The following is a 20,330-nucleotide window of genomic DNA, read 5'->3' as shown; positions in this document are numbered from 1 at the left end:
ATTCTCTTCCTAGAAGCTACACCTGGCCTGGCTCTGTGTCTACCTGTGACACCTTTCTGGAGAGGGGAATCGTCCGAGCTTCTGCTGGCAACAACTTAATGCTCACCCTCTACAGATGATCCACATGGCCCTGTCTTTTAGTGTTTAACCCTTTCTCTCTCCTAGACATGGCAATTGTCTGAGTTTAACTGTAACAAACTCTATGTGCTCTCTTTCAGACTCTAATCTTGAAAAATGGCTCAGAGTTTATCTGTTCTTTCTTTCTAGGTGAAACGACTAAAGGAGCTACATCCATTAACATTTACTGTTCCTTCCCATAGAAAGTACTCCTAGATCAGTGCTTCTTTGTTCTCTTTGTGTCTCTGCTCTGTTCTTTCTCTCAAACCCCCAGTCGGTCGTGGCAGATGGCCGCTCACACTGAGCCTGGTTCTGCTGGAGGTTTCTTCCTGTTAAAAGGGAGTTTTTCCTCTCCACTGTCGCTACATGCATGCTCAGTATGAGGGATTGCTGCAAAGTCAACACCAGTGACTGTCCATTGTCTCTACATGCTCATCTGGGAGGAGTGAATGATGCAAGTCCCTGACTGGATGCAATCTGCTGAGTTTCCTTAGACAGAAAAACTTTTTATCCAATTTGAATAAATAACTAACTCTGCACTATTCAATGGTTAGGATTAATTGGACTGTATGTACCTGACTGTTGTGAAGTGCCTTGAGACAACATGTGTTGTGAATTGGTGCTATATAAATAAAACTGAATTGAATTGAATTTTGCCAGCTCTGCTTCTACAAACCAAGTGCTGTCAGTCCTCCAGTTATACCTTTACTCCCTAACCCACCTTCACTTCTGTATATCTAGATTTGAAGAATAAACCTTTCATAAAAATAACTCATAATTCTTAAAAATGTAATTTTATTGACTCCTAAAAGGCACAGAAGACTGTTTTAAACAATAACTTATCGATAATCAGACATTACAAAGTTACAATTACATTATTTTCTCTTCAAAGTCGATGTGATAAAAGCAGTAAAAAATTATTTTATCATCTATCAAAAATGACCAAAGGAAGGAAGAAGGGTGAACTGGGTCATGGGAAAACATGGCTCAGTGATGCATGTAGGGAGCAAAGGTTGGTCTGTGTGGCTGAACCAATAGACGAGACAGAAAAAGATGGAAACTAATAAAAACAATCCTTTATTTATTTTGACTACATTCTTTCCAGGTCAGATGTAACAGATGTTGTCCATCCAATAAGAATCACTACTACAGAATGTTTTTAGAGCATATGCATATATATTTATTGTAAAATATTTCCATATCACCTACTTTGTGCAATTGTGAAAACAGATTATTTATTACTTTCTGTTATATTTTACATTTACTGAGGCATTACAAAGAAAATGGCACCAGAGCTGTAAAGTACAGCATGCATTGGTTGACTAAGTACTTTTGGTGCACATGCACGACTGAATGATATCAGTGATAGGGGTTTCTAGTTTAAAGCCTCAACATGCAGAGGAAAGAGAGAGTGCAACATGTTATTTTGTGCTCACATGTTCATATCTTGAGCGGGAACTGTTCTGTTCCCTGTCATCTTACGATTATCTGGAATATGCTAAAAAATGAAAAGAAAAAAGACCTTCCATTGTTTGCCTCATAAAAGGCCCGAGAAACTGCGAAGAAAAGCGGAGGAAGATCCAACCTTCACTCAGAAGCGAAAACAGCCACTAGTTTCTTCGCTGTCATCAAAGTCGATTCCTTCGCACAGGGACTCCTTGGTCAGAGAAAGAAATGTAACCAACATTTAAAAATCTATTTCTTACCACATAAAATATAGCTTGAGAGAACTGATCATTTCTCCAGAGGCACAACAGAAGTGAAATTTTAGAGAATTGTTTAACTAGTAACTTAATATTTCTCTTTAACAAAAAAGACATTGATGGATTAATTAATAATTAATGTAATTATGGTCTCTCTAATGTGTGGTTTTGTGCAACTTTCATATAGTTCTGGACATAAGTTTAGGTACACTCATATTATATTAATTTAGGGATTTTTTTGATAATCCTGAATATTTCTTTTTTTAAGAGTGGAAACATTGAAAACTTACGGTTTTAAAAACATGATTTGGGTGAAAAAATTAAGATTCATTATGGACTTGGTACTAAAATTGGTAGAACTCATTTGACATAGTTGGGTTCCTGGCATAGACTTGACTTGTAAACATAGTTCATAAATTCTTTATAGGGTTCATTCCATAAGCTTAATGTTAGCTTGCTGTATCCATCCAAACCCAGTTCTGATGGGCTGGAACCGCTGTTGAATTGGAACACCCGGTTTCAACCATTTATCTGTTGATTTGAGGTGAAGGAAGAATCTTCCTTAATTATTCCATTCACCTGCAGCACTGGGGTTGAAACAAACCCTTAGCATGCTGCTATTGTCAGCTGGCTTGACAACTGGCAGTGTTCTTAAGTTTTACTAAATACCTGAATCGTTGTGTCGTCTAACCATAAAACCTTTCTCCAGAGGGCATTTGGATTGTCCATGTTAATTCAGATGGTTAAAAACTTAAAGTATGTGATCAAACAAGGCAATGATCACAAATACTCATAAAAACTGGTTTAGAAATGGATAAGGTAGGCTGATATGCTTGTAGAATGCCCACCCCAAGCCCCAGCTCTGTTGAAAATCTGTGAGTTATGGTTAAATTTAAGTTGAGTCTATACCAGGAACAGATCTGTTTCAATGACCATCCAGCCAGGACAATACCAGAAGCTTGTTGATGGCAACAAAAACAGCATATTTATGGTAAAATCTTGCTAAAGGACATTTTATTTCCAATTTGTAGCACTAGAGGCTTTTATTCACAGTATGTTAGACAGAAAAGGGGCAGAGGTGCAGTGAAGGTCCTGAGGTCTAAAGTTAAACCCAGGGCAGCTGTGTCGAGGACCAGCCTCCATATCTGGGGTTCCCCCGTACCACCATATCTAGCAGCACCCCACTAGGGGGCAATTAACCAAATATTGGTGGGGGTCAATGTAAATGTTCGAGCTGGTATGTATAATTGTGACCTCATGTGGATTTGAGAAAACCCACAATAAATATGAACTTGTGCATCCAATTCTTGTCTTCAAAAATTACTGAAGTTGTAGCTATATAACCAATCCATCTTGGAAAAAACAGTGTTTAAACAGATATTTAAAAGCTCAAAATAAAGGCATTAATGCCCAAGATGACTGCATGTAAACCCTTTACTGGAAATGTACTGAAACAGCCATTAGTTTCAATGATATACTAGATTAGTTTAATTAGTAAATACTCTTTGTCAACATTTTACTGTTTTACGTTATCTCAAGTACCAACATCAGTAGGCTTAACGGATATTAATTTATGATTCAGTTATATGTAAAAGAATCGATTAATTGATGTATGACGGAGTGCCCCTGATAGTGTTGCTGAGGAAAACAAAGCTGATTGTAACTTTTACCATGCAAAGGTAATGGAAAATAAGATAAACAATATAAACTGAAAAGCATAAAAATAAAATGAGACCATAAAAAGTATTAATTATTACACATATATACAGATATGGATCACTGGGCAATGAGTTGAAGAATGGGAAAGAAAATGAAAGGTTGGTTACTGGTACTAAGTCTCTGAAAATACTCACAAACAACTGCCTCCTGTCCGAGCCTGTAAGACAGGTTTGGAGAAAGTGGAGAAAGAGAAGACAGAAATGTGGAGAAGGGCAGAAGCTATGTACCATAATGCAAGGCCAGTGAATGCATAGTAAGAAAAACCTTTTTTTTTCTCCTAACCCTTGTTTGCAAAACATTTGAGTCATATTTCTATATGTGTCCAATAATTTGCAGCTACATATTGTACAAAATATTCGTAATGTTTGTGTGTCTTTGGTTAACAGAAAAAGCTAAAACATAGCAAAGAGTTGGCATTCTGTTCTGCATTTTCAAGCTGAAGACAGTGTTTTGGTGAGGCAAGGATCGTGCAGGACAATCAGCAAAAGGAGAGAGCAGCTGTCTCAAGATGCAAAACATGCCCTGAGAAATACAAATGCAGCGGTGAAATTTATGTAAGTCAGTTAAAACACACACACACACACTGCATCATCATCAGGAAGGCCCAGAACTGAGGTAGGAGGATGGTAAACACAGGTTTACAACTGTAGTGGGTGGTGACTGATTACAGGTGACGGTGGCAGATTTAGAGGGTCAGCCTGTAACTCTGTCACTAACTTGGCTTTGCAGTGTCTCTGGCATCAGAGCTGACGGAGTAGGGGCGAGCGGTAGCCATGGCTGGTTGCCCGCGCTGTAGAGCCTGGGCCGCTTGACCTGGTCGTGACTGGACAAGGGAGTGTAACTATTCCGGCGATGTATGAGAGCAGAGTCCCTCGGATTTTTACCCTGGTCAGAAGATGAAATACCGCAAGTGTTAAAGGAAAAAGATCGAGGGACAGATGAGACGAGGGGAGGCACCTGAATGGACACAGCCATTTAGAATGGCTGTGTCATATTAATGGACAGATACAGTGGAGCTCTAACTGGAGAGATAAAAACCTGCACCAGAAAGGATGTACTGTATCATTAATGGAAATCTAGAGTGCCTTGAAAAGGATTTCTATCCTAAACGTTTTCACATTTTGTCATATTATAACCACAAATATTTTTGTGGTAAATAAAGGAAGGAAAATGATACATTTATTACAAATAAAAATCTGAAAAATGTGGTTGATTGGTATTCAGCCCCCTTTACTCTAACAGGGCTAAATAAAATCCAGTGTAACCAATCCCCAATAGAAATTAAGTATGTAGCAAATGGATATATCACTAACACTTACACATGATACATCAGTAACATCTGTATGCAGTGGCTGTTCTAGCAAGAAGGGGTACCCTGGGAGAGTTTCTCCTTTCTTTCTTAAGTATTAATTAAGTAAAGAAAGAAAAAAAAAAATCAAACAATCATTAAATCAAATCTCTTAAAGAGAAATAAAGAGAATTGAAATTAGATTTCTTATTTTCTTTAGCCGATCAAAGATTTAACTTTATCAGATACAATTATCTGTGTCTATCGCTCTAATGAAATGTTTTTGCATAATATTTAGATTTTCCTAATTCCTGGCTGAACTTATGAAGGCCTTCGAAGCTTGAAATAAACCGATAAGACAAATTACTATTGAGTCTTATTGTGTCACCTCTCAATGAACCGGTCTGGGTCCCTTGACCTGTGGTTCTCACCTTAGTTGACAGAAAATCTCTGCACAACATTTGTTTAACCCTCAAAGTCTCAAAGCTATCTCTCCAGGGAGGTGCCGGATGTTTTCATTTTCACATTGATGTTGAAGGTTTGGCAGTTCCTCTCATTAAAGAAGATTATGGTGAATAACAACAACACAACTTAATTTTAATTAATGGGATCAAGCTTGTCTGCTGGGTGCAGCTTCTTGGTTCTGTATATCTGCTGGTCAGTCCATCATTGTTGTCCATCTCTCTTTGCACCACATGGTGGTTAAAGCATCATCCACAGAAACACGGAACCTGATTAGAGTTACATATAAGATATTTCTGGAAGAAAACCTGTTTGAGGTGGCAAAAGATATGGAACCGGGGCAAAGATTGACCTTTCAGCAGGACACCAACCACAAACATACAGCAGGTGCTCCAATGTAATGGTTTAGATCAAAACATATCATGTTAGAATGACACAATCAAGGTCCAGGCCTAAATCAATTAAAAATGTGTGGCAAGATGTGAAAGTTGATGTTCACAATTGTACACATTGAGCTTTTGTGCAGAAGGATGGCAAAAAAGATTTCTATCTCTCAATGTGCAAAGCTATTAGAGACATATCCCAAAAGACTTGGAAAGGTGGCTCAACAAAGCATAGACTCTAAGAGGAGGTTAAATTAAATTTACAACACACTTTTTAGATATTTGTTCACAAAAAATCAAAATAATGTATTATTTTATCTGTGGCTATAACATGACAAAATGTGCTATTAATACATATGTGAGGCACTGTATTTAAATAGGGGGATTCTGGCCTAAATTTATCAGTATGTCTTTTTTCATATACACACAATCAATAAACCAAGATACAGTCAGATTAATAATAACAACGGTCAAGTCAGCCAAGCAGTTTGCAAGATCAGCCACAGCCACAGGTACTAAAATATGAGTAAAAGTAAACCTTATTTAACACTCCTAGGCTCACAGCTCAAGCCAAGCTGATTAATTAAAGTTAGAGATAGAAGAGGCAAAACAAAACTGAAAGGCATCAAGGCAGTAAAGCCTCACATGGAGGGATCTAATGCAGCTGCATTGTGTTGAACTAATAGACACAACAAACCAACAGTTGGAAAGGCTTTAAATCAGATGCTGAAAAGTTGAATCCATCAAATTGAAAAAATTGTCACTTTTAAAGCATTACCTCAACACAGCAGCATACACACTCGTGAACATATACTAATTCTACATAATTTTAAACTCCAACTTACAAGTGGCCGGTCTCGGTGTGTGTTTACTGCCTCCACATTCAGATAAAACATCTCCACTTTACAACCTACAGGAAAAAAAGATTGAATGCACTGAATGCTTTTGCTTGCTGCTTTGTGGTTGAGCAGTTATAATTATTGGCATAGACCTACCATATGCAACTGGAGTTAGCTTAAGCACTGTGTGGAGGGGACATTTCACGTATGGGAGATCATCTGTGGAATAAAGAACAAAGTATATCATATATCAGCATCTTCTTGTGTCTACATCTTCATGTTTGAGTGTGTGTGTGTGTGTGTTTGTGTTTATTTGACCTGCACCCTTGTCCAGGAAGTAAGCCAAGAGACAGCGCATCACAGCCTGGTGGCAGATAACCAACACATTGCCCTGTCTCTCCAACTCCATGATAACAGGCTCAAGACGCTGTACGAGATCTTGGTAGGACTGGGGTAGACGATAGGACAAGAGGAGATGACAGTTACAACAATTCAGCTAATTATATAAAGTCAGCAATCATTTCTATGAATAAGTTGGAGGCTGTAGGTATGAAGCAGTAAGGATAGGTCCTGGTCACCTCTCCTCCAGGGTAGCGGTAATGATATTTATCCTGGTCTCTCAAAGCAAACTCCTCGGGAAAGGAATCCTGGATCATTTGGTAGGTCATCTCCTCACATACCCCCTTGGAAACAATAATAAAATAAATTATCTTTTATGATGGCAGAAGGAAATTAGTCAATAACAGATATTTGACTGTGAAATGTATAAATAAATCCTGCAAAAAAAGCAGAAATACAGAAGTAGACACCTACATAGACTAGCAAGCCAATTAAGTCTAAACAGGGCTGAGTTCTGCTCATGGTTTATATCAACCACATATGTTCCACATATGCACAACAATGCAGTAGTTAGATTTTGGCTTGTTGTGTCAGATACAGCGAAAAAACAAAGCAAGTACTCAGTTGGTTTTACACTTGGAGAATCAGAGAGATTTTGCCCTTGCAGGGCCTTTTTTCAGTCTCCGTAAATTGTATTTTCTGTCATTGTCAGTTTTACAAGCCTTTTGTTTCCTTCTTAATACTTTGAAATGTGAAAAACACATCTTTTCAACAAGATCTCTGAGAGAAATCTCAATTATAATTTATCTCCTTCTAAACCACACAGCTTCATAAAGTTAATGAGTTTATTATGTGGACAGTACAATGAGGCAAACTGGGTTCCTTGGCACTGACAGCATCAATCTCGTTGAGGATTTTCCATTGCTCATAAGGCACACCAAGCTCTTCTGCTGTCTGGATGGTCCTCCTCAGCTGGCTTGTCCACACCTTCAAGTCCGACAGTTTGTGCTCATCAATGAAATCTCGCAGGGCGTGGGCAAACTGGGATATGAGGAGGAGAAGGAGAGTTGAGTCTGACTATTATTCTTGGTAATGCTACTTTTGTATGATGTTTAGGAAACAAGAAATGAGGAGGATTAAAAAGGCGGGTATTTGTATGTATGTGTGTGTGTAATAAACAGTAAAGTACATTGCCTTGCAAACATATGGACACAGCTTGAACTTTTTTACATTTTCTCGAATTATAACCAGGAACTTTAAGTTAACTGGAATTTCTTGTGATAGACCAGTACAAAGCAGTTCATAATTACAAAGTTGAAGTAAAGTACATGTTTTTAAAATGTTTACAGAAAAAAAGCTGAAAAGTGTGGCGTGCATTTGTATTCAGGCCGCATGAATCAGTATTTTGTGGAACCACATTTAGATGCAAATAAAGTCTGTCTAAACAGAGTCCTCTCAGAAGCATTTTACATCAGCGGGTGATCATAACCCCACATACACAACAACTTCTAATTCTTTCATTAATGGCTTTCTTCTTGCCACCCTTCCATGGCAACCCATAGTTGTCCTGCAAACAGATCCTCCCACCTGAGCTGTGGATATATGCAGCTCCTCCAGTTACCATGGATCTCATGGCTTCTTCTCTGTCAGTTTAGGATGATGTGTTGTCCATGTCTTGTTAGGTCTCCAGTTGTGCCATATTCTTTCCATTTTAAGATGATGGATTGTACAGTGTCATATGTGATGTTTAAAGCTTGGGATATTGTTTCATTTGCTAACCATGCTTCAGCTTCCCCACAGCTTTATGTCTGACCTGTTCTTGTTGTCGTTGTTCTCTTATGTTCTCACAGACCTTTGAGACCTTCGCAGAATGGGTGTATTTATACTGAGATCAAAATTCCACAGACTTGGATTCAGCAGCACTAATTTAGTAATTGTGGGTCATTTAAAAGCAATTAATCAGTTCCACTGGATTTTATTTAGGTGTATCAAAGTAAATTCATTCCACTTTATATGCTGCTTTGTGGTGGTCTGTCACATAAAATTCAAAAAAATATGTTTCGGTTTGTAGCTGTAATGTAACAAAATGTAAACACTTAAAGGGATATGGATGCTCCTGCAAGGCACTGTACACCTGGGCTTTCTCTCAATACTCTGACTTTGCAGCTCACAAGAAGAGGAGTAGTGAAGAAAGAGCATGCTGCTGTACCTGTTTTCCTCTTGGAGAAAGCTCAGAGTCTCCTCCTATGCGTCCTTCGACGTTGTGGTTGCTCTCTCCATGTCGACACAGGTAAATGGAGTGTGAGTGCACGTGGATGTTCATGAGATAATAAACTATCTTGCTTTGGATGTAGTCCTGCACTCGATTCACCAGAAAACGCTGGCCCACATTTATAACCTTGATAAAAGAGAGGTCCCTGCAGGTGCATTGGACATTGCGTTGAATCATATGCTGGCTTAATGTCTCCATCTAGTGTTTGATTTCTGAATTACATCTTCCTACAACGTCAACATTTTGCTTACAGCTACAGTGAAGGAACAACTGTAACATTTGCTCACTGTTTAAAGTATTTGACAAATTCGTACTTGTCATAGTCATCAGGATCTAACAGTTGATAGGTGACCTTGTAGCACTCGATCCTTTTCAGGAAATCCTCCATTACCCTCTCTCTGTGTTTCTCAGGGTAGTCTGGACTGGAGACTTTAACTTCCTGCAACAGCCATGAGACCCGTTTAAATATCTTGAACAAGCAGTGCAGCTTTAACTGTGAACATTAGCAGATCAGGGCTGTGATAAAGATCAGAAGTCACAGTCAAACCTCAGAGATGGGTGACATAAGTTCATACCAGAATATTGGCAGCAATGACATCTGGGTCATCACACACTGACTCCACAAAGAACACCTGTTGGAAAAAGGGCAGATCACTTGGTCAGCTTACACTAATTATTCATAAAATTCACATTTAACTATGTCATATAGTTTCCTTAAAGGAAAATATTTTAGATATGTTATTTCTGAGAGTATGATAGGTAGATTATTATAAGGCATTGTGTCAAATGTAGGCAATGTGACACTTCACTTGAAAAGTAGAGTACAATACAATACTCAACCAACTAAACTAAATCAGAGCTATACAGACTGAAAGAATGTGTTTTATATTCGGTTTTAGTTCAACATCAAACACATTTTTGGCATACATAAAATACGTGAATTGCATTGAAATTTGCATTTAATGCAATATTTAAGCAGTGAGAAGTTACTTTTAAGCATTTTTGTTGTTGCAGGATTTTAAAGCTGGGGCAGCACTGAATCAATAGCAAACTAAAATATTCTTCTGTGTTATAATTGATTTTTGGAAATGCTGGCCAGGTGCATAAAATGTCTTATTAGATATGTGTACTTTCATATTTGGTTGTCTGGTTTGTTCAGAGAGCCAATACGCTCACAGAAAATCAATGTTAGAACTGCGTGTGTGTTTGTATTTAGGGAAAGCTTATACATAGGTGATCCAAAAGATGCCTGAAAAATGTTTTCTTTTTCCAGTCCTACAGGTCCTTCTCAAAATATTAGCATATTGTGATAAAGTTCATTATTTTCCATAATGTCATGATGAACATTTAACATTCATATATTTTTGATTCATTGCACACTAACTGAAATATTTCAGGTCTTTTATTGTCTTAATACGGATGATTTTGACATACAGCTCATGAAAACCCAAAATTCCTATCTCACAAAATTAGCATATCATTAAAAGGGTCTCTAAACGAGCTATGAACCTAATCATCTGAATCAACGAGTTAACTCTAAACACTTGCAAAAGATTCCTGAGGCCTTTAAAACTCCCAGCCTGGTTCATCACTCAAAACCCCAATCATGGGTAAGACTGCCGACCTGACTGCTGTCCAGAAGGCCACTATTGACACCCTCAAGCAAGAGGGTAAGACACAGAAAGAAATTTCTGAACGAATAGGCTGTTCCCAGAGTGCTGTATCAAGGCACCTCAGTGCCTGTGGGAAGGAAAAAGTGTGGCAGAAAACGCTGCACAACGAGAAGAGGTGACCAGACCCTGAGGAAGATTGTGGAGAAGGGCCAATTCCAGACCTTGGGGGACCTGTGGAAGCAGTGGACTGAGTCTGGAGTAGAAACATCCAGAGCCACCGTGCACAGGCGTGTGCAGGAAATGGGCTACAGGGGCCGCATTCCCCAGACCTGGGCTACAGAGAAGCAGCACTGGACTGTTGCTCAGTGGTCCAAAGTACTTTTTTCGGATGAAAACAAATTCTGCATGTCATTCGGAAATCAAGGTGCCAGAATCTGGAGGAAGACTGGGGAGGAGGAAATGCCAAAATGCCAGAGGTCCAGTGTCAAGTACCCACAGTCAGTGATGGTCTGGGGTGCCGTGTCAGCTGCTGGTGTTGGTCCACTGTGTTTTATCAAGGGCAGGGTCAATGCAGCTAGCTATCAGGAGATTTTGGAGCACTTCATGCTTCCATCTGCTGAAAAGCTTTATGGAGATGAAGATTTCATTTTTCAGCACGACCTGGCACCTGCTCACAGTGCCAAAACCACTGGTAAATGGTTTACTGACCATGGTATCACTGTGCTCAATTGGCCTGCCAACTCTCCTGACCTGAACCCCATAGAGAATCTGTGGGATATTGTGAAGAGAACGTTGAGAGACTCAAGACCCAACACTCTGGATGAGCTAAAGGCTGCTATCGAAGCATCCTGGGCCTCCATAAGACCTCAGCAGTGCCACAGGTTGATTGCCTCCATGCCACGCCGCATTGAAGCAGTCATTTCTGCAAAAGGATTCCCGACCAAGTATTGAGTGCATAACTGTACATGATTATTTGAAGGTTGACGTTTTTTGTATTAAAAACACTTCTTTTATTGGTCGGATGAAATATGCTAATTTTGTGAGATAGGAATTTTGGGTTTTCATGAGCTGTATGCCAAAATCATCCGTATTAAGACAATAAAAGACCTGAAATATTTCAGTTAGTGTGCAATGAATCTAAAATATATGAATGTTCAATTTTCATCATGACATTATGGAAAATAATGAACTTTATCACAATATGCTAATATTTTGAGAAGGACCTGTATGTGCTGAATGTAGGACAGCTTCACTAGCTGTCTGTGGGGACATATGTATCAGACACTTCTGAAATTAACAGAAAAATCCTGCTTAAGGTATGTTCTTTGTTGACTACGTCTTAATTTCTTTCACTTGCTGCCAGCCAGTACTGTCTTATTGCTGCCTCTAACAGAGCTGACCTACTTCTATATTGCAGTTAGTGGAAAACAGGCACAGCCAAACAGTCCTAAGCATGTCTGCATAATCAGAGGAGACAGTGTTTCGAGGGATACTGCCATTAGACACCTGAGTACTTCAGGTTCATTTAGCTAATTTGGGGTAGGACTTCATCAAACCAGCACACTTGGAGGGAGCTTTAAGGGAGGAAAGAGAACGTAATGCAAAGCAGAAATAAAGCAAAAAGGTGTGTAGAAAGAAAGATGAATTTTTTCACTTTGGGTGGTCACCCCATCAGTTTATGTTAAGATTTATGACTTTTGGAGCCAGGACAATTGTATCCTCTCAATATCTTAACAGCACACTGACATGGTGCAAAAAAGGGCCTAGAAAACTAAGACCTAGAAAAATACAAAATTGGTCATTATTAGAAAACAATAAACATTTAAGGTTCAAATCCTTGGAATAGTCGTGTTGCCAGTTAATAGTCGACTTCATGTTACTGTTATTCGACCAAAGAAATTAAAGGCTAGTTTTCATATGTAAAAGCTCCAGTCTGCACATTCTGAACAAATGGAAAAAGTACGGTTTTACCTTGAAGCCATTCTCCTTCACGAAAGCTTGAATAAGGTCTCGGCGGTCCCTCGTCGTGTTTGTTGCATCAAAAACCTGACAACAGAAAAACAGCATGAAACGTTTGGAGAATGGTGCAGCATCAAGACTGCTTAATGCCAGATGGGTTCATGTTTTGTAATTAAAAGATGTTGGAAACAAACTGAATACACATAAAGACAGAGAAGAAACTCACTGCAATCTGACCCCCCTCCTCTGTTAGGTAGACTCTCACATCCTGCAGAGCCACCAGAGCACACTGCCTGTAGGGGGGAGGCAAAACACATTCACAGATATGAGATGCTTCATTGATGTGCTTGTCAAAAACAGGAAAACATGATATTATAATGTATGACACCGTAAAAAAAGAAAAAAAAAAACACACTACAGTTTTGTGTTCAGTGAATCTCATTAACAGCGTTTAAATTACCCAATTAAATTCCAGTTAAATCCAATTAATCAATTTATATGGGGCAGAATTTGGACAGATTGTTAAAAGATTGTCTAGCGATGGAAATGTTCATCTCTGCTCAGTGTATTTTATTATAGAAAAAGGTACATTTCCTTAATAAATTGTGGTAAAAGTGTATAATAAGTCCACTTGACAAGTGAAGTTAAAGTTATTTAGCAAATGTGTGCACAATCTGCAAACTGTTTATCTCAGGCATATTCACATCCAAATTGGTGGAAGGTTTTGAGAATTACCGTTTTGTTATTGGTAGAAATGTTTCAAATGACATTTTATGGACAAAGCATCCTCAGTTGTGCGAGTAAAGCAAACAAAAGATATGCTGTTGATCCCACACAGGGAAGTTGCATTTGGATGCACTTGAATCTGAATGTGGTTAAAGCTCTTAGCTCTACAAGTGAAACTGGTCATTCTTAGGCCGCAAAAGAAAATAAATCCTTCAGAGATATGGTGGGAACATTTGGAGCAGCCAAATCAGTGTTTTGTTACATTTTCTGGTATAAAAGCAAGAATGCACTGGAGAGGCTTGGATGTCCACATGAAGACAGCATAGCTGAATAGTGGGAAGCTACAGTATTTCTCATAATAAAAAAATGACCCATCCTGCCAAAAGATAAACATGTAATTATCCAAGTCTATGATAACCTTTCAAAAACAGAATGGACAGACTACTCTACTTTTCAAAGACAACATGGGTCAGAAAAAAAAAAAAGATCAACCTACAGAGGAATGATGGGAAGGAAGAGGGCCCACACAATCAAAAGCACAAACAATGATCTGGAAAATACATCTAGCCAGACTGACTTCACATTATACCCCTGTACATTTTCCTGGAGGTTACACAGGTATACAGTTTTTTTCAATACTCAGCCTGGCCCAGTGAAGCTGACTAGCTGCAATGTATCAAAACAAGAAAACCTGCAAAATCATGTGATGGTCTGAAGGAGTTCATCCTTCAGCTCCAGACTTTACTCAGTAGTGCCAGCAAAGAACTCTCAAAAGGCCCCTACATCTCCTCTCCACTTCTCTAAATCTGGACAAACAAGCTAATATTACAAAATTTCTAACTACAACTAGAATCCGTCTCACTAGACCCTTCTGGCGGTGAAATGCCTAAAACTGAGAAAAACTGATATACATCAGACAGCTTTGCAGCACCAAGGGCTCGTGTCACATCAGAGTGACAGCAGCAGCTTGTTTGATATCTAGGTCACAATTCAGCTCTGGGACGCTGTCAAGCGTTTTTCATGATAGCCATGCATTACAAATCCCATTTCAATTACTATAACAGGACAAAACCGTAAGGGAAGAATGCCTTCTTACTTCTGGTTAATCTTATTGGGGAGCTCAGTGCAGATTTAGGGTTGACACATACAACAATCTGGTGGGCATAGTGTGTTTTATTTGTGTTTGTGTGTGAATTTAGATTAGTGCAAACATTTGGCTGACTGTGGCCGAACTTTAACTGTTGGCCAGCAAAACAGCTTAGTCACTGATGCAGCTGAAGAGTGGAGAACGGAGGAAATTAAATCCACAGACAGCAGAGATATGATAACTTCTCTCTCCGTCACATGGAAAGCGAATGCTCTTTGTAATGACAGTGGAAGAGAACATATATTTGGCCAGAAAATGACACTTACTTTCTTATCTTCATGGCTTCCTCGTTGTCGTGGCGGAAGAAATTATAAGATTTATAGGCTCTGACTGCTTCTCTGCGATACACGCCCAAGTTAAACACTGAAATAAAGACACTTCATCAACACAATGCCCACACTGTCATCCTAGCCCTTATTGTTAAAACTGTAGTGACATTTTGTTCGCTGTTTTACAGTTTTTAAAGAATTACAATGAAACCCATTGATTTAATCCATAATTTAAGCCCCTACTCAATATTTTGGCGTATGGTACATTACAATTTCAATACACACACATTATGTGGATGAAATTGTTTAAACAAACATAATATTTCATTCTTTTATCAGAATTTGAGTGCCATCTTATTCCTATTTGGTTTTTAGTTTGAATACAATTTAGAATTATCAAATGATCTCATAAAATAAGGTCCATATATTAAAATATTGCTAATGGTATGTTTTCACTGTACTTTTTGCAAGACATAAACTGTATAAAAACACCATGTAGCATTTGCTGAGGTATGTGTTGCTCTTGTTGGACCATTTGTACGTTGCTGGGCGCTACTATGCCTTCCATCAGCCATTTTGTACCCCAGGACAGTCCGCTACTACAAATCCCAGCGGGCACCACGGCTGATAGGATGGGGCGTCGCAGCGCTATTGTCACAGTGGGCTATATAACAAATGAGCTCCCTCCCAGCTGGGCTTTTCCATGCTGGAAACCAGGCAACTGGAGCATCACTCTGGAGAAGAAATCCCACGTGGACTTTCATTCATTCTACCCCGTTGGCCAACGAGAAGGAAAATTCATGAAAGAAGTTTTTGGAATAGGAAGGCCAGAAATTTCACTTTACCGATCGAAGACGTGAGTTTAACACGTAACAAAGGAAAAAAACCCACCGAGGTTTCAAGGAGACGGATTTGCCATCCTTGCTTTTGTTCCAGTAGACTGTTGACGGTCCGTCATATTGTTCCTTTTTGCCAAAGGAGGCCAAGGACGACGCCGACCGCTTCTTGGAGTTAACTGCGGACGCGCAGCGACTCCCCCCCCCCTCTCTCTGCCCCAGAAGGAGTAATTCGTTCTGTTTTGTTTTAGTTCTATTTTGTATTTAGAAATAGCTTGGGCAGGATAGAGTAGGATTTTAGGGCGATTTAGAATCGCCACTTATAGTCCAATGTGTTCTAAGTTGTATGTGCATGCAATGTCTTATTGAAACTTTTATTGCTGTTGGACTCTGAAAGCCGCTGTGCTTTCAAGCTGTGTTGTTTCAACACCTGAGAGCAAGCCCAGGGTACATTTTAAAGTTGGACCGTTAGTATTTCATGGTGGAAACTCACCATTTTTCTCTGGCTGCCACCGAAAAGTTTATGATCCTTTGTCCACTGAGCTACAACTTTGGGGGGAAGTTTTATGACCCTTTGTGGTGTGTTACACTGAGCTACAGTTTGGCGGTGCCGCTCCCAAAGCTCCGCTCAGCACCATATTATCTCTTGTTTTTCCATAAATGCTGGTTTGAATTCACACACACTCAATGCTGTTTTATTCTGTTTAGTTTGATATTTTACCCTTTTATGTAGAACTTTGCATGTTTGATTAGGTGAAGATTACTGAATCGGAATAGCATGGTGTATCAGGGCTGTTGATTTAATAAACATCCACGTAGATAAAGAGAGACCGTTTGTGTTTATTTTGAGCAAGAGTGATTCGTCAATCAAAATAAGGTCGAAGATCTTCCACCTGAGGTGAGACGATTGATTAAACAGTAACCTCTAGTAATAGTTATCAATTATTACTGAGAATTTAACATTTGTAATTATCAAGGGCTTTGAGCCACAATTACAACACCAGAGGACATCTCTGATTTCGATTAATAAATAAGGATTTTTGATTAAGAAATACATTTTTTTTCAAATTATGATTTTAAATTATAATTCTTGATAAATATGAATTAATCAATAATCATGATTCTTACACTCTTATGCTTGTTAACTGGCTTTATATTCATGTTTGTTCACTTCAACCAGTAACAGTTTGCGTTGTCAGTCTCCACCACTGCTGCGATGTTTGAGACCCTCAGCTTTAAGGGGCTGTGTGTAAATCTGTAACCATTTGAAATGTAAAAAACAAAAAATGTAATTTGTTATAAGTGATGTGCAAGTCAGTTCTGTTTAATCCATGATCCAAAAGAAAGTTCAAACTCAACAACTATTAGAATATGCAACCACTGCTTATGTATATAAAAGCACATATAGTGAATTATATTTTATGTACCTAATCAATATGGTAATGAGTTTTATATTTTATTATTATTTATTACATTATTATTATTATTTGTACAGTACTGTGAAAAGTCATGAGTCATCTGGGATTTCTTTATGCTTTGTCTCAAAACATCCAAAAGTTGTTCTTATTGTTTCAAGTTTTTGTCTTCAGCAGTATTTCATAGGAAGTTTTGAAGGTCATAAAAAGGTTTCTTTGGACTTTGGCTTCTGTTTTCCTCATTTTCTGACCAATTTTTATACCTGAGCAGGACAGCGCAGTGTTCAGTTTGCGTTTCGAAACTATAAATGGTAGAGGGCAGAAAATGCATGAAACAGCAGCCAAAGTCTACAGAAAATCTTTGAAAGACTTTCAAAAAAGCCTAAAAAGTTGAACTGATTTAGTTTAATATACTGAAAATGTTGCTGTTTTAGATCATTTTTAAAGCTTATAAGAAAATCTGTGTCCTCAGATGCAAAACATTTGGACATATTTATACAAAATATTTATTGTCATGCTTTTTTATTGTTCTTTGTATCTTGTATCTTTTTTCTCAAGGTCTATTATGTTTGTTGTTTTGTTGGTTGTGATTGTGTTCTAATCTATGTATTTTGTTTCAGCAGTCCAATTTAATAACATGAACTTAAAAAATAAATAAATACAGTTTATTTCTTTCATATATGCTGTACAATTGATATGCATGATGATAACATACTGGCAACAACTATAAAATATTGTAGACAAACTCAGCATGTAGCAATATGAACATTAGATATACATTTTGTATATTTTTTAAATAAAAATCATGCATGGAAATGTTTAATTGATGTCTAACGTGCAAGTTAATATATCTGACTCACTGAACCCTAAGAATGACAAGTCACTCCTCGTGTAGTACCTTTGGTTGGGACTCCAATCCAGTTGAGATAACGTGTGAGTTTCTTTGACATGTAGGTCTTTCCTCTTGCAGGCAGGCCGATCATCACGATCATTGTTGGAGAGTTTGTCATATAGGAGGCCCAAGCTGCAAAATAATAAATGACCAGCATAGATGCAATCAGTATATTTGACCACCTCCTAATAAATCATAAAGTGCTTCATAAAGGCTATATAGGTATCTATTTTATGCCATTTCAACACAACATAAAGCAGCAAAAGAGTTATTTTGTTGGCAGCATAATATCTAGGCCATCGTGCGTCGCCTGGTCAAAAATAATTGTCTCTTGGGACACAAATATCCTTTGTGGTCTGAGTTCAAAGAAGAAATGAGAAGTAGAAACATCCTGGGAACGTAAAGCAATTTTCTTAAGAATAATGAGAAGAATGTATTTTTAAATCACTGGTCATAATTGACCTATTGGTCATCTTTGCCAACAGAGACACCTCCCATCTCTCACTGACTTCTGTGTAAAGTGCAGCCTTAAGAACCTTCAGCACAAAAGATGTGATTAAAAAACATTTGTGAATTGGATCTGGACTCAAGCGGACAATGCATGGGATCACGTTACAAATGCACCTGTGGATTCTTGACTCGGTCATGCAGAACTTGTTCATATCTAATTCTGGGAGACCAATGGGGAGTTCACTTACAGCATTTCTTCTCATTCCATCTTGGGTCTGTTTTCTTGGCTTCTGTTGAGTTGGTGGAGGCTCCACTGTCTCTTTGGGTGCTGGACATGTCGAAATGCGTCTCGTTTTTTTTTTTTTATCTAAATAAAAACAAATGTTCTCTCTCAGGGGGACGTTGTCTGAGCTGATGAGAGAAATACAGACAGAAAAAGAAGCAGAGTTGGTATATCCTTAGTATATCCTATACTGTCACAAGTTCAACTAAATTGTGAGAAAAAAAGTTATCTGCTCTGTGCATGAACATAATTCACACAGTTCATGTAAATAGTTTATGTAAAACAGGAAAATAGTAGCAGTTGTTAAAGAGATCAAATAAAAACACATGTTCACACAACCATTCTGATTGCACATTCCCAAACATGTAATGCATCATCTTCATTGCAAATGGCAGCAGATACTATCACACACCAAGGTGGAGCATACTTATACATATTTTAAGATTATGACTCTATGTATCCCTGCCAACGTCGAATGCACACTTACTTATAGTGGACCAATGCTGATGCCACATCATCTATTAGATCACACAAACATTTCACCAAAATCATGCGATGCGACCTCTGATGTCCGACATGTGGAAATTGGTTTGAAATAATTTACGCAAGTCTCATTTCCTACATTGCATATATACATTTACCTGGCCGCTTAGCAAATCTGAGGATCCTTTCAAACTGTGGCGCCGCCTCTGCAGGATTTATATGCGGATAAATCCTCGGATCAGCAGGACCGACAGTCAGAAAGCTGCGGTCGGGAGGAGCCCGTCTGGTCGGTCGGCCTGTCCTTCGTGTTGAGGTGCGTCCTCGGCGCGCTGGTGTCTCTCCCAGCTGGAGTTGCGCCCCCACGTCAGATTCTTTTTTTAATTTATTTTTTGCCCTACCGTAAGGTTAAGAATAGAAGCAGATCTACGGCTGCGCATTGCATCACACAGCGTCAAAATCACTCAAAAACCTGCAAGTGATCTGAAGAGGGTCAGATGAGGAGGCTGATTGCAAACATTTACCAGCGGATACCAACATCTCAGAGAGAAAAGCAGCTTAATCCTAAATACATAAATAAATGTATAGTAGATGGTCCTCCCTATCCAAAAGCACAGTGGTCAAAGATTTACAGACAAGATGTCCAAGAAAAACCCAAATAAACCAATGAAATATGCACTCGCGTCAATGACGTAGCATATCATAAAACATTATGTATTTCCGTAATTCAGTTATCTATATTATACAGATTAATTTAATACAGAGTGATAGTCTTATAGAAGGCCAACAGAAAAATGATTTTTTTTTTTTTTTTTAGATATTAGAGGCCTTTATTTTTGATAGTAGGCAGACAGGAAAGAGGGGCAAAGAGAGAGGGAGACATTCAGCAAAGGTCGCCGGGTCCGGTACTCGAACCCGGGGCAGCCGCTTCGAGGACCATTGCCTCTATATGTGGTCGCACGCTTAACCCCTACACCAGAAAAAGGATTTTTAATGCTCAAATCTTATGCAATCGTCATGTTATCACCTACACAATATTAGAGAAAACTGCTGAACTCAACAGACCCTTCCTCCTCCACATAGATAAGTCATACAAGGTCATTGCTAAAGAAGCTGTCAGTTCAAGCATATTCGTGGA

At 38.6% G+C, this 20,330-nt stretch overlaps 1 protein-coding gene across 3 annotated transcripts; it reads right to left on the bottom strand.

The window, feature by feature from the left end:
- Nucleotides 1–892: 892 nt before the first annotated feature.
- pfkfb2b (6-phosphofructo-2-kinase/fructose-2,6-biphosphatase 2b) lies at nt 893–19,843 on the bottom strand. 3 transcript variants are annotated; one of them, XM_047348410.1, is made up of 17 exons: nt 19,354–19,842; nt 18,678–18,840; nt 17,986–18,111; nt 14,834–14,930; nt 12,921–12,987; nt 12,707–12,781; nt 9,698–9,754; nt 9,437–9,561; nt 9,060–9,267; nt 7,745–7,891; nt 7,090–7,194; nt 6,830–6,959; nt 6,668–6,730; nt 6,518–6,582; nt 4,257–4,424; nt 3,674–3,696; nt 893–1,774 (listed from the first exon to the last, which is right to left on the bottom strand). In XM_047348410.1, the coding sequence occupies exons 2-17, from the start codon at nt 18,763–18,765 to the stop codon at nt 1,705–1,707; spliced, it is 1,614 nt and encodes a 537-aa protein (XP_047204366.1). In that variant the 5' UTR covers nt 18,766–18,840; nt 19,354–19,842; the 3' UTR covers nt 893–1,704. The 3 variants fall into 3 exon arrangements, with proteins under 3 accessions (XP_047204366.1, XP_047204369.1, XP_047204368.1); XM_047348413.1 differs by lacking the exon at nt 4,257–4,424 and having other exon boundaries at nt 19,354–19,843; XM_047348412.1 differs by lacking the exon at nt 3,674–3,696.
- Nucleotides 19,844–20,330: the final 487 nt, after the last annotated feature.

This window comes from Girardinichthys multiradiatus, chromosome 20 (assembly GCF_021462225.1).
Source record: "Girardinichthys multiradiatus isolate DD_20200921_A chromosome 20, DD_fGirMul_XY1, whole genome shotgun sequence".
Lineage (NCBI taxonomy): Eukaryota > Metazoa > Chordata > Actinopteri > Cyprinodontiformes > Goodeidae > Girardinichthys > Girardinichthys multiradiatus.
The sequence above is the reverse complement of the archived record's forward strand: the minus strand, read 5'-3'. Positions and strand labels throughout refer to the sequence as shown.

Excerpts from the sequence above, each read along its gene's own strand:
- pfkfb2b (XM_047348410.1), bottom strand. The coding sequence starts at position 18,765 with ATGTCCAGCACCCAAAGAGACAGTGGAGCCTCCACCAACTCAACAGAA. Across the intron at positions 12,782-12,920 it reads AGGAGGGGGGTCAGATTGCA|GTTTTTGATGCAACAAACAC; the intron begins GTGAGTTTCTTC and ends TTCTGTTGTCAG. Across the intron at positions 4,425-6,517 it reads CACACCGAGACCGGCCACTT|GGTAAAAATCCGAGGGACTC; the intron begins GTAAGTTGGAGT and ends TCTTCTGACCAG.